The 15098-nt window shown below is 42.9% G+C and overlaps 1 protein-coding gene across 20 annotated transcripts in view; it reads left to right on the top strand.

Annotated features, from left to right (window-relative positions):
• LOC119175062 (uncharacterized) overlaps window positions 1-15098 on the top strand; it is a 106405-nt gene that overhangs the window by 56059 nt on the left and 35248 nt on the right. For 11 of the 20 annotated variants that reach the window (XM_075894773.1, XM_037426262.2, XM_037426255.2 and 8 more), the window contains 3 exons: window positions 3773-3865; window positions 9861-10367; window positions 13583-13645. In XM_075894773.1, coding sequence (XP_075750888.1) covers window positions 3773-3865; window positions 9861-10367; window positions 13583-13645 — 663 coding nt within the window. The remainder of the gene's footprint in view (window positions 1-3772; window positions 3866-9860; window positions 10368-13582; window positions 13646-15098) is intronic. The other 9 variants (XM_037426257.2, XM_037426261.2, XM_037426260.2 and 6 more) reach the window with 9 other exon arrangements.

Genomic DNA, 15098 nt, shown 5'->3' with positions numbered 1-15098 from the left:
AACCGATAGATCGTTATATCTGGGATTGTTATTAGTGGGTTCGACTGTATTCTGTTATCGTAATTGGGAAAAACGGTCATACATGTTCATAGCAAACTTCAGAGTGCCGTGAAGAGTGGTTATTATATTAGTATATCATTGCATGTTGACTTGCCACACACAAATTAATCACTCATGTTTTTTTTTACCACTCACATTTATTACACTGCACTGATAAACCCTTTGGTGACAGTTAAAGGGACACTAAAGTCTACTATTAATTCGAAGTTAGTTGTTGAAATGGCGCCTCAGAAACATCGTAGTGTTACTTTTGTGCCAAGGAAAGGCCTATTTTGAAATAAAGTTACGTTTTAGAGCTCCGCATTGGGTTAGCGCACTTCAAGTTACCCGTCTCAAGAAGCGGACCGACCGGACAGACTCATGTCACTGTTGCCATGCACATTGCCCGGCTTTACTGCGCTAGTAGCACCAGACCAAAAGCAGCGGGAGCCACAGCAGCAACAACGGCCATTTATCAATTTCTCGCCGTTGACTTCGAGATTGGTGACGTTTTTTGTTTCAAATGCACCCTGCTAGATGGCGCCAGTTGTCCTGTGTAACCACGCGAAAATTGAATTTTTGAACTACTCACGCCATTCCCCATAGTAACGTCTGGCGGTTCTTTTTTTTCATGAATCAAACAGAAACAAACAAACAGCATTCTATTGCATCTCTTGATGCATGGAAGGTTCTTCATTTAGTGCAGTCGGATCGATTACTAGTGATTAATTCTAGCCAGTCCATCTGATGTCATCAGGATCATTTTGAAAATGTCCTACTGCGGCGCTTGTGTTCTTGTGCATTTACCTTAATTTCTCGGTAAGTAGGGCACTCTTGTTGATAATATTGTCGTTTTAGATGTTGTCATACATTGAGCTTTCACTCTGACGTAAATTGTTTTTGACTTTAGTGTCCCTTTAAGCCTTTTTGCTTCATGAGCAAGGCTCGCTCATGAGTGAATTGAGCAATGAATTGAATCTGCTGCTATCGGAAGAGTGCTGAAGTGCTGTGAAGTAATTCACCCAGATGTCTTAAAATCTGGTACTAGTTGTAAAGCTGCACAGTAGAGCTAGAATGTAGTACTGCTCACTTTGCAAGAGTATATATACACGTGGCCCTGTTCCATACCTTATTGGTCTGATGATCCTTGTAGGTTCGGTTCGCCTATCTGATGGAATCATTTCATTTTCAGTCAAAAGAACTAAGAACGTGCATTTACAGGTATTATTTTCTTGTAAAATGCACCATCCAGATCAACAGTTTAGAGCGATTGCCTCTGAAAGAAACACGTGGCAAGTGCAAGAAGCTTGCTATCTTCAATAGCACCTTTTAATGTAGAAGATTTATGACTCACTATACTCCGTTTCATAGATCAGGTGCAACGCTGTGGAAGCTATGCAAGAAGTTCGGCCAGCAAGACTGTGCGTTTCGTGGTCGCTCGTGTGACATGTGGTTAGTGCCGGTTTGCCCTCATGTTTAGTTGTGCTCCCCTTTGGCGTGACTGGCGAACAGAAAAACACGGGGTGAGTACAAAAGAACGCAGGTACCTAACGACCCTGTGGTGTCCGATCCTGCACTGACACTGAAAGTCCAGGTGTCCGCTGTCGTAACGTACCCTGAGTAAAGAGCCTATATGTGACGTCACGTGAAAACTAAGCTATACAGCTACATAATAACATACGTTCAACGGCATTTTCGTTTGTAAGGCACCCAATATCTTCAATTATTTCTTGCCGTAATAATGAAAGAAAAATTTAATTATTGGTGGTAAGAACATCGAACTGCTTTTTGTTGCGAATGCATTGACCGCAAAAAGTCTCGCTAGCTTCCACAATGTTGGACATGATGAGTGAAACAGAGTATAGCAATACCTAATTCGGAAATTGTTGTTAAATATTTTAGCCACGAAAATTCAGGAAGTTGTAGTGCCTTCAGTGATCACGTTTAAGACCTGTATTATTCTATTTCTCATGCGGAACTAGTGAAAAATGTGAAGTCATGTTGTGTGGTGTCAATAATGAAGCCATATTTACGAATGATATTGGGGTATCTGTTGCAAATTTTTTGGAGCTCTTGACCTTTTATTTAAAACCTGCATTCATTGGATGGCAGAGTGAAAAGTATGTCTAGAATTCAGGGGTCTGCATCGGCTCGAAAGTAGCCCCTGTACTCGGCGATATTTTTTTGGCCAGAATAGACAGGAATATTCACAAAGGATTGTTCTGTCTGGCCAAAAAAGTTTCTCAATTCGTTGATGATTGTTTAGTTATCTCTGAGAAAGAACTGCAAGGTTGCAAGGTTGTGAATGTTTTGAAGTTGTTTAGGGAATAGGGAATGGGTCTGAAGCTCACACACGAGGTTGCCCATAATAACCAGTTCAAGTTTCTTGACTTAACAGTGCACCTGAAATCAGGACCCATATGTTACTTGTACAGTTCTCAGACAGTAAAATGTCTTGTCAAGTTTAGCTCAGGCCATTCCAAAATTGTAAAAAGTGGAATTGCACTGTCTTGTCTAAGGAGTGCCTTCTGGAAGTCATGCATTCATACCATGAATTCAGCATTTTAATATCGCATAAACCCTCTAGAAATGGCTGTATACCCAGAAAATCTTGTAAGCGGAGCCGGCAAATAGATTATTAAGAATTGAAAGGGTGGACCCGAGCACACGTCTGCAAAATAAGACACAACAGAAACGCTTTGTTGTTTTACATTACATTCATTGGTTTTCACATGAGCTCAAGAATATAGGCAATTGTTTTAGTGTAGATGTTGCTTTTAGTGCGCGTAATAATAATGGAGCATCTGTCGTGAGGCACACAAAAAATTTGAACAGGTTAAGAAGAAAAATTGTGTTTGCCTTGCAAAAGAAAGTGAAAAGTTCGTGAGGCGCAGGACAGGGGTAGTTTATTTATTGCCCTTAACTTGCGGTCGTGTATAGTATATAGGTCAGACTTTAACACTCGCCTTAATGAACATACGAAATATATGGAATCACTCTCACCTAGCCGAGCATTGCAGCAGCTGCTAATGTTATCCTGTTTGGTGTGACACCAACATTTTTGTTTTATTGCAAAGACTCTGGAATCAGTAGAAGCCTTTCATATCAGGTGTGCTGATAAATGTGTAAGCAGCCCATCTATTGCAGGAACTGACAAGGAGTTGACCTTTTTGAGCCATACTTGGGTTTCAGATTCTGCTGCACATTGTAAATAGCACATATCTTGAAAACTTCGTTCATGGAGTGATATCATTTGTTTTTTTTTTTCTTTTGTTTTGTTTTCTTTTCTTGCTTGTTTTTTACACACATGCGCTCTTGAGCCATTCTGGGATACGTACATTCAAACCTCGATATAACGAATCTGGATATGATGAAAAATTGGTTATAACGAAGTAAATGAAAAATTGTATCGCCATAGATTTAGTCTTAAGAATAAACCTTTATCTTTATAATGAATTTTCAGATATAACGATCCTATTTTTATGTAAGATGCAAGTTTGTTATAATGAGGTTCGAGTGTATTTCGTGTATTTCTTTCAATAAACTGAGTTGTGATTTCGCACCTGTTTGTTTTCCCATCCACTTTGCGCACGCCAAAATGTTTCCAGAAATGTCCTCAAAGCAGGTCGCCCGCCTTTCCATACTATTATCATTTGTCGTGAGAAGCTGTTATTGGTGCAAACTGTGATTCATGATGCATTGTTCTGCAGATGAAAGAAAGCTTCTCTTGCAGATGACTCGTGCCCAGCTCAGGGGGCAGTGCCCGATGTGGCATTTGTGTCCCCCACCACGGGGGGTTGGCTTGTGGGGTCAGGGGTCACAGTGGGTGAGTAGTGAGGCGACAGGGGGCGTCTCCTTTTTGCTTGCTGCACCCCTGTCTCCCCACCAGCCAGCTGTTTGGTGGTGTGTCGCTTTTTTTCTCTTTTGGGGAGGGCGCTGCTTCCTTTACGTGATAACACTCCCCTCCTCTCTCTCTACACAGAGGTCTGCATTGAAGACAGTTTTGTTGATGTGCTTGTGGCCACCACAGCACATCAATCTGTTGTCATCCACAGGAGTATGTGTAGCGCAGGGCAGTTTACTTTCCTTGACACCGTGCTACACTTGGCCCAGCGAAGTCACTGTAACACTGACTCGTCAAGTTGAGGACATGCCTGGTTACTGGTGCTTGCACAGCTCACATGTAGAAAGACATCCCTTCACTTACTTGTCTATTCATTGTGCTCACCACCATTATAGCTGTTATCATTCATTTCTAATCAATAATTGGTTCTTCCAGCTCTGTTTATGTTGTATCAAAAATGCTTAATTCATTTCATTCATATCGCGAGCAGACGACAGTTCTTTGCGGACCTCTGTGTTTGACTGAAATCTATTGCTGTTTCAAGGAATGATGTTGCATTGGGTAGTGAATGTCATGCTGAAGGCCATACTAGTTTTAGCATGACATTTTCTCCTTTCCTTTATAGCTTTCTCTCGGTGGTTCGGCGTGTGCATTCGGCAATGTTTTTGTATACAACATTCGCTTCACTCACTCTCGCTGCTTCATACCAGGTTGCTCGTGTGATGTCCAGTGCAGCTTGCACAACTCTTGTGTCGCATCTCACTCTGTAGGCTTCTTGCCCTGCATTGCCATTGAACTTATGCACGTTCGGTTGTGCTCTGATGCATTTGTTATTTGTGTTATGCAAGATGTTTGGTTATATTGGCTTACTAATCTGCTTATTCTATTGCTTCTCTTGAAGGGACACTAAATCAAAACAATCAGTTCATACAGATGGATTATTCTTTGAGCACTGCATTATCAATTATTGTCAATTTAAATTCGTTACTGAGAGAGAAAATACCCATTGTTGTGCTCTCAAAGTGGATTCCAATTGTTCTTTTTTTTTTCCTTATTTTGGCCGCACTGGCTTAACTAAATTTTCTGAAAATCGGTATGTTAAGTTGTTCGATTTTCACCAATTGGGAACTGCCTTAGTTTTTCTCTTTAGTGTTTTGGCTATCATTTTTATCTTTAGTGCCTGTTTAAAAAATAATCATAATTTATAATCTTCATCTTAAGAGTTTAAATTGCTTCTCTTCCTGCCCATTCTTAACAACTTGAATATAAACGAAGCCAATAGGAACATTATTAAGATTTTAATGAGCAATCTTCTTTTGTTTGATAGGTCACATTAGTCATGTGACTACATTACGACTAACAACATTTAAAGCAGTTTGTCATTAGGATTCTAAAACTTGTAATTTTAGGCCGTACATAAATTTTCTTTTTTCTTTTCACTGTGATAGCCATCACAGGCTCTGGAACAGACAGGCCCCATCCTGCCTTCATAACTACTTATCTCACATGTTCTCAACACTAAATTTGGTACCTTTATTCATGTACAGATAACCTCTATTTTAAGTTTAATGAGAAAGTTCAGCTGGACACATTAGTTTAAAACTAAACTGCAGGACCCATTAGTTAATTCAGAGCAATATGCACACATACCAATTCTTTCACATTTTTAATGCAAAATTAGCTTTTACTTTTATATAATTTAAAAGGCATTAATGTGTCTTGTGATTAGTTAGGGAGTGTTACTTTTGCACTGTATGTAAGAGCTTTCCTGCCCGGCCAATCGGTCAATTCACCATGGGCTTCATTCTTGAAAAGGCATCCATGGTGACTGGCACATAATATGGAACTGTCCTGATGTGGACAGCAAGATTAGCTATGAAATGCCACTTTTCATGGTGTCGTATCAAGATAAATGCATAGTACCATCTGTGAAAACACTGACTTGTCAAAATCAAAAACCAGTATGGGAACATGAGAGAGTGGCATGCAGACTTCTAAAGTGGTACCATCACTCTCTTCTTTTTCTTTATCCCTGACCTTGCCTTTTACTGCTTCGCAACTACTGAGTCAGTCTTCCTTTTTCCTTCATTTTCAGCACAGTTTGTCTTGTAAGAATCTGGAGAATTGCAAAGGAGTTCTGCAGAAACCCACAAGGTGGCAGAAAAATTAAGGAAAGGAAAGAAGAGAACCACCTGTTCGTAGTACGAAGCCACAAGAAAGTACAAACAAATTTCTCGGAAAGAAATGCCTCTTAGTTGCTAAAAAAATTTGTCCTGGTCCGAGGTTCGACCAACGCCTTTTTGGGGTGGTCGCACCGCCAATTGTGCCAACCTTCCTTTTGGCTTCATGCAACAAACGCGTGGTTTTCTTTCCCTTTCTTAATCTGGAGAAGGCAATACCAACCAACCCAAGTGGCAACTCTTTTGGAGAAAATTGAACTTGTCATTCGTTGATACCTGTTCATATTTATACCATGGAGTTTTCAAAGAGCCACAATTGAAGAGGCCTGTTAAACACCACTCTTGTGCCACTGTTGGCACAATTATGCAATTGTGCAAACAGTGGTATAACAGTGGCACAGTTGAGCTGAGAGCACTCTTCCTTCTTCACAAATCTGTCCTGTCAAGTCTGTCCTGCAGAAGAAGGGTAGTCCAGTCTCCTCAAAGGGATTGCAAACAACCTAAGAGTAGCCCAATGAATAGCTTTTATAGATTTACATATAATCAAACCTAAACTGCAGCTGGTAAAATTAAGAGTATGCCCTTGTTGGTTGAGCCATGCTGGCAGGCACTTGTAGCTAGAGTTCTTCACACAAATTCTAAAGCTCCCAATACGCTCTCTATGTCAAATCATGGACGTCTGTTGATCATAATTTCACCTGTACCCTGTGGGGATCTGAGGCGCGCGCCGCCACCATTTCGCGGGCATTCCGTCGTATGGCCGCTCTCCTTTTTTGCGTGCGCACTGAAAAGGGTCTCTCCTTCGTTGGCCAGCGCCCGGTAAGCACGTAGTTTTCCTTTGCCCGCATCCCCTTTGGGAATCATCGTACTGTAGCCTGTCTGGGTGCCTAGGCATCCCCGGCGGGGGGGGGGGGGGGGGGGGGGGGCATATCAGCCGGGGGGGGGGGCAAGAGGGGGGCAAGGAAGGTGTGAGCCCCTCCACTGAGAAAACTTTGGGGGGGGGGGGGGGGCTGAGCTTCCCCCACTTTTGGCTGCACGCTAGGGAAACCAACAAGCAAGGCGTAGTTTTCCATCACAACATTAATCATTCAACTATGCTCTTACGTGGCAACGAAATTATTACAAGGCTATCATTACAACATAGTGAAAATTTTCCAACATTGTTGCTGTGATGATTTTACTTGTAGGTTCATATATATATATCCCGGCTGACAAGTGAGGTAGGATTGCCCCATTCATTCGCGAAAGAGTTGGTACGCCACTGACCGTGCGCTAAGCCAACTGCCGTGCCTAATGCTTCAACTGGTCGCACCACACCTAGCCGTACTTTCCATAGGCCTACGTGTACGAGGTTTGCCCTAACTCTCGCGACCAGACACAGTGGCCATAGTGAGAGTGTGCATCATAGCCCCGAGGGACCTATTCCTGACCAGCATGTCAAAAGCTTCTCATTGCGAGCGGCAACGTGCTCGCGGTTTCTCCTTATCGTCAACGTCCGCGTGCGGAAGCCTTTGCTCTCCACGTCCCGGGAGCAAACGTTGTTCTGTTGTTCGGGGTGCCGCCAAAAGCAATAAAGTGTTTGTGTGCTGCGGGTAATCGAACACTGTCTGATCTGCTACGCTGTGCTAAACGCTTTGTTAGTTGAGCGCTCACAGAGGGGTGCGATACACGTGAGTTGGTGACGGAGATGCGGCCCTGTGGCTTGCTAAGCCTGAACCCGCGGTGATCATCCACTACGGTGAGTAGCGAGGCCACCACAACCCCAAAAAACAAGCTAATAAATTGCATTTTTGTGCGTGGCATCGCAGAATCTCACAAGCTGAGCCACATTCATCATGTAAGCAGGGTATTTATTCTTTGTGGCTTGCATTTTTCAGATGATACTGCAGGCTGGAATTGCTATTCGACCTTTCTTGAAGGGTGCCCTGCAATAGTTACTCAAGTAACCATAGAATACATTCAGTAAAGCAGTTTATTGCCTCATGAATGCACTGCCGCAAAAAGTCTTAGAGTCCATTCAATAGAGCCGAGCTACAAAGATTTGTCGTATGCTGCCACTGCATTTTCCCTTCTCTTGTCCCGTAAAATGTGCTGGAAGCTAAGCAGGGAGGGATGGCATGGGGAATGAAAATACTATGTCACACTCGCCTTGTGACCTTGAGTAGTAGTCTTTTTTGCTTTTGAAAACGCAACTTTTCAGTCCAATTGCACTGAAAAGTTGGTGCACTCAGTTGCTCCAGTTCTTGTAAGGACTTAGTGCACCATGCTGAAATCAGCTCAAGGCTGATGCATCGGCTGTGACAAGGGATCTTTAAGCTTGTAGTGTCATTTGTCGAGAAAAGAGAAAGCAATTTTTAGCCGCTCTTGAAAATTTTCTTGTGGATTACAGGCCGCGTGTTGCACTACTACCGATTGGCTGCGTTTTCTGAGCATGCTCTAATGTGTTGCAGGGCTCCTTTAAAAAAACAATGACTTGACTTAAATTTATAAACTGCACTCTGAGAATTCTATTGACATAAGGGTCACTATCGTAAGTTGATTATCAGCAGAGATAATCACAATGGAAGTTTTCATTTTTAAACTTTTCTCCAAAATCTCTCTACATGACGTAAAAAATTTTTTTGGAATGTATTTTTAGAATTTTCGTGGCGCTGGTGTGATAAAATTTTTTGAAACTTTGTATGCTAAGTCTAAGGCACCCACAGATTACAATGTGCTTAATTTTTTATCAAATGGAAGATACGTTGGACCCAGTGGACACCTTGAAAATTTTTTGTCACATTATTTGGTGCGGAATGCTCAAGGTGGCATCGTCACTTGAATTTTCTTTTTGCGCGTTTTCTCGCATACTAAGCATTGTGTCGTGGTACAAAGTGTGCTTTCAGGATTGCAAAATTGTACTTTACTGATACACAAAAATGTTTTTGCCCTGTAATGTTCCTTTAACCATTTCAATGTCGCTGACATACCGGTACGCTCTTGGTTTTCTTCCTCGCAGTGTCACTGACGTACTACTTGTACATTTTTCATTTTATGTTAAAAAATTTGCGTAAATGTAAAACTGGCGTGTTTTTACTGGCCGTACAATTTAATCTTTCTAGAAGCTTGTATTTTCACCTGACATTGTGTTGGTACATATGTTAAAGAGTACAGATCAACTGCACCCGCCATTCCTTGCCGTGTGCTTCTCTCTGGTTCTGAACGACCATGCAGCACATGTGCGATTATCATGGCTACAAGGGTTATTCTGCCATCTGCCACAGGTTTCAACTGCATCGTGTCAACATCAGTATGTGGTGCTGACATGGTGGGGCAGTTGGTCCAAAAAGTGTGTATGGCAAACCAAAATGGGTAGAAAAAAGGCAATTTATAACGCAGGCTGTATCCCACTGATGCATCATGTTCCAGACCGCCCGCAAGATCAATTCAACTGAATGCGGAAGTGGTTGATTATTTCAAGCTTTCCTAATATTATCGAAAACAAGCCGACAGCAGGTATGCATAACAGCCTGAAACATCCATCAGTAAAAGGGCTAAATATACTTTTCTTGGCTGCAGCGACTCTCGCAATGACAGTGAAGATGGTAGCGATCGCAGTGATGTGCGTTCTGTACAGTCGCTCCTAGATGGCATGCAGGTCACTGCCTTGTAATTAAAGGAATGCTCGTAGCATCTATCTTGTAAAAACTTGTCCGTGGGCATGTCCAGATGAACAGTTTTGCTAGTGTTACGATTGGGGAACTTGCAGCACACATGCTGCTGTTTGGGTACTCTATAGCTGGCTCTTGGCCACACAGACTCTCGCAGACGTGGCCCACAAGTGCCCTGCTTGGTGTCTGGCCCAGGCGAGGACCCCATGACGCGCAGCATGACGGCGCTGCCGAGCCAACACAGCCGTGGAAGACGCAAGACGGACCTGATGCCAGTGATCCCGTGGAACCGGAGCTGTGCCGCCTCGCGTTCTCGATCGCCAGCTACGGCCCCGTCGTCTTCATCAGGTGTGGCTCAGCGTGCCGTGAGCATGTCGCGCCTGGATGTGCTTGCACAGCCCCGGCGGCCCCGGCTGCTTCCGGCCAGCCCCAGCACGAGTGCTGCCACACCGCCAAGTATGGCTGCCAAGAGCATGCTCAACTTGTCTTCGGGCAGCCCTCCCTCCAGGCGGGGGGTAGACATGTCGCAAAGCATGCTGCTGCCGGGCAGGGGTGGTGGGCTGGGGGGCAAGCTGCGATCGGCACGCAGCATGAGTCAGCTGGCACCCCGCCCTACGCGTGCCTCCCAGCTTAGGGCCACCAACAGGATGATGGGTAGGTGTCTGCACTAAAGTTTGCTTTAGTTTCTCACAGTGATATTCAATTTACTAGACTACTTCTACTCTGCAACAACACATACAGCAGTGGTTGATCATGGCCGTCTATTTTTATTTTTTTCGCTGCATTTCATATTGTCTAAACCAACAGGCAATCTTTATTTAGTCATCACAGTAGTAATTGAACTGCAGTTATTGTTTGAAAGTATATAAAAAGTTGGGAAACCATTGCGTGCCCTGCCTTACACAAGCTAGCTGTAATGTTCAAAAGAGTGTTGCTCGGAGGCAAGGACACCCTCTCATTGGCATAGCTCCTTAAGCGACATTTGAGAAAGTGGAAGGGGCACCTAGAATACAGGAGGTAGAGCAAGGACTGGTGTGGGTTGTGTCAAAGAAACCTTATTCAAGAAGTCGACACGGGCGAGGCATGTAGCAAGAAGGCAAGATAACCGCTGGACAACAGGCAGGGTGCACGAGAGGTGAGTGAGATGAGCAAATGAGATTGGGAGGAAAAATGACCAATTTAATTCATAGGAGAGGCTTTTTCCATGCAGTAGATGCAATCGGGCTAGTACATTATAAGTGCTTATTTTTAATGCAAGGCCTACGAGAGAATCGGATAGACCAGGCCTTGTCTCAACCTTCCCTTTTCTTCAATTGGGATGACATGTGTTTCGTTTTAAGAGCGCACAGTACTAGTACAGTGCAAGTCTACTGATTTTAAGTTCTCGTCAGTTCAGCAACTATGATTGACATATCAGTGTTGCAAAAAAAGAAAAAAAGACAAACCAAATGTGTGGAATTTTCCGTGGACTCTTAAGGGAAGATGCTACTCGAAGACACTTTTTTTTTTAAATATTCACCCTGGAGCAATGAAACTTGAGCTATTTATGGAACTTTAGGCTCATGTGCTCAGATTTGGGTGCACGCTAAAGAACAACAGGTGGTCGAAATTCCCGGAGCCTTTCACTACGGCATCCCTCATAATCATACAGTGGTTTTGGGACGTTAAACCCCACATATAATTTGTTTATGGAACTTTTTATGCTGATTTCAAATACGTAATTAGTTTTCTTGCAAGTTGCATACATTTAGCCTTGCAACATTACAAACTGAAAATATTAATTCTTCTGCCCCCCCCCCCCCTCTTTTCATCCCTAAACTTGCGTAATTTTTTACCATTCATAGTTCGTAATGTTTCAAATAAAGTGTAGAATGCGTGAAAAATAAGACGTAAAATGTTCATATTTCACCTACCCTAGTGAAGGCTTGTTTGCATACAATTTTTATTATACAATAAAATATTAAAATACAAACTAGATAATTGTATTTGTCATACTTTGGAAAAAATTGGGCAAAATTTCATGCAGATCTGAGTACTAGAAGTGCCCGAAAAAGGAGGGGCACATTGAAAAAAATGACAATATTTGTGTTTTCAGAAAAACGATTTTTAAAGTTAGAATTGAGTTTTTATTTATGAGAGATGTCATTAAATCTGATGAAGTTTGCACACCAAAAAGAACAATCTTTCCTGTAGTGGCCACTGCCACTAAAATACGCCAGCACCATAAGTTTGTCCCTCTCGACTTTTTCGAGCCAACTCTTTACAAACATTTAGCTCACAGACAGGGCCATGAAACGCTTGCCAAATGCTTGCCGTGCCGTCTGGCAGAGCTTTGTGCCAACTGCAAGCTAGGAAGAAGTTCTACAGGACTGCGAAATTGAAACTAAGCCCATTGTCATGCCGTTTTGCAGCCATGTTTGTGCCACATACCGTCTTACATATTGGCAAGGTCGTCCCGTTAAGTTCCCTCACTGCTAGCTCCTTCGACCTTGCAAGATTGGCGCTGACATCATTCATTGCCGCATCACGAACTTTCCGGCTGACCGGTGTGAATGACTTTTGATGCATTGGTATTTGCAAGCCAACAACTGCCGCAAATCGGACCAGCTGCTCGTAGCCTATTACTACAGAGCATGCCGCACAACAACCTTCACGTGTGACCAATGGCTTTTTTCATTTATAACGGAGATAAATACACGAGAAAAGCATTGTTCAGCTGCGCTGCTCGACAATACAGGGACCCCGCAAATAGGCTTCGCAGCACATACAGGCACGCAGCGGCCAAAGGCGGTCCCCGATCCGTACCACGTGATAAGCCTGTTGCGGCGCCTGAGAAACGCGCAGAAGCGTGCTTCTTTTTATTATTTCATGCGCTGCATCAGCGAGGGAAACTTGTTATTTGAAGAGTAAGGCTCAACTCTTCGGCTCATGCGATCAACATTGGCTAGCGACGGCGCATTATCAGCGAAAAGGTGCTCGAAGACTGCACACTTTGGCTTTTTAACTGGCACCTTGTGCTCTTTAGTTGCAATTTTAAAGCATTTCCAGTCAAGTCTTGACCTGTATTTTTTTTTCATAACAGTAGAGGTACTAATTTTATCAGAACAGGTGAAAATAAAAAAAACTAATTTTGAAGAAAACTCGCGTTTTTCAACTCGCATCTCCCCTTAAGCAATAAATGTAGGCTTGTGCAGATAATTGAATGCTCCGAGTATTCGAATAAGTATTACTGTATTTGGATCCGAATTTAAATTGTTGAAAAATTTTGGAAGTATTTGAAATGAATAAATTGGTGTATGTTCGCATGTAACCCACTGTAGATGGGATTTTGCTGCTGTAAAGCAGTGCTAAGCCATGAACACCTATCCATAAAGCCCCACTTCTAGGTAAAGGAACTTATTAGCCTCACCATCGATTGATCATCTTTATACTGGCTTATATGCTCTATAGTAAATTCTAAAACATAACGTATTTTAGAGGTTATCACTTGCATTCTAGCGAGTCGAATCCTGCTGCTGTTCAAAGTTGTTTCTACATCTGAAACTAATGGCATTTTCACAAGCCTTGTTTAACTTTTTTGAAAATATTGTGCAGGTTAGTTAGGTCATGATACACGTGGTCATTTTTCTTTACAATATGTGATGTATATATTCGAATACGGTTAGAAATTATACAACCAAAATCGCTGCTATTCACTTCAAACCTAAAATTCACTATTTGCATAAGTCCAATTAAAAGCACTTGTTCTCCTTAGCTCACCATTTTCATGACATATTGTGCTACTGCTTCACTACACAGTAAGCAGCAACTTTTCCAATAATTATCCACCATGAAAAGAATTATTCGATAACAAATTCATTTGTGCTTAGCAACTGACCAGTGGCATGCTAGTGAGTACCCTGACCACGGTGATGGGTTCCTTGCAACCATCTGTGAGTATATGCCATCCTTCTCATGACTTTTCACCAGCATGGAATACTTCTTGAACATGCATGCAATTCTCTGTGCTGCCTGGAGGGAGGGTGGGCCTCAGTGAAATTTTTTCTCTGCCTCACTGACTCATTTCACTGCTTTGGCTACTTTCACACCTAGAAGAATGTGTACCTAATAATTGTATGCACGACTGGCTGGCACACTGATTTACTGATGTGGGTTCCTGGCTTTTCTAACTTGCACGTGTGCTTACCCTTTTCTAATTGTGTTGTTGTGCTAGGTTGAAACAAGAAGGTGACGTTAAGGTGACACTAAAGTGAGAAACAATGGCTTAGTTCAGATTGGCGATATGTACTTTGAGAACTCATATCACATGTGTCATCATCATGAGTTCATTATTAGTGGATGAAATCAAGGTTTAAGTCTCATTTTTAAATTTCGTGCCGAAATCTTCTCATGTGATGTCGCAAATTCCAAATGTATTTTTTCGTATTTTTTCAACATAGGCCGGATTAAATTTTCTGAAACTTGTATGCCACCCGGAGACCGCAGATGTACTTCACATTAATCGATTAGAAACTCTGTAGGACCCAGCAGATGCAGTCAAAATTTGATGTCACAGTGCTTGGTGTGGGAAGGCGGCATCTCCACCCGTATTTTGTCCTCGCGCGTTTTTTCGCTGACCATCTCGCGGTAAGAATAGACGGTGGAATCGTGCTTTTCTAAGTATACGAAAAATCATTGTTCTCTTTAGTGTCCTTTTAAAGGAGTACCGATATGAAGTGCCGCAAAACCATAAAATGGACATTATTTTTTGTTTGTTTTCTTGGCATGCAGGATTAAAGGAGTATTCGCTCAAAATTTCACCGTTGATGTCGCATGCTGAATCGATTCCTGGAAACATGCGTACAGTCGAGCCCACATATAACGGCCCCACTTAAAACAAACTTTCGCTTAAAACGAACAATATTCGCGTGACCGTCAAAATATACATTAGTTCAATGGCACAAAATCGCACTGATCGGTTACAGCGAACGGAGTCCACGGTCTGCCGACTTCCCGGGAAACCAATTTCGAGCACCGATCAGGCATCGGCGAGGGGCCCATACATTTTTATTGTTAAAAACCGACCCTGCCTTCGTGACCCTCTAGTTGCCGCTCTCCCCGACCGCTTTTTGTTACGCACCCCTCCGTCCTTTGTCACCCCCGCTATCCTGAGTACCCCGAATCGCCAGACGAGGCCCGTGTTTTCACACTGCCACCGATCTTTCGAAGACCGGTCGGCCATCAACCCTGTTTTTGATCGCTGGTACTGTCAGCGTCACCGGCCTGGAGTGACCAGATCATTTGCCAACATCGTCGGCCACCGACTGTATTTGATAGTCTGCGTCTAGTGCACACACGTACGCTACCCCACCGACTCTGATAATTTGCGATTAGTTTCGTGTTTAG

The sequence above is a fragment of the Rhipicephalus microplus genome, chromosome 5 (genome assembly GCF_043290135.1).
Source record: "Rhipicephalus microplus isolate Deutch F79 chromosome 5, USDA_Rmic, whole genome shotgun sequence".
Classification (NCBI taxonomy): domain Eukaryota; kingdom Metazoa; phylum Arthropoda; class Arachnida; order Ixodida; family Ixodidae; genus Rhipicephalus; species Rhipicephalus microplus.
This window is presented reverse-complemented; position numbering and strand designations above follow the sequence as displayed.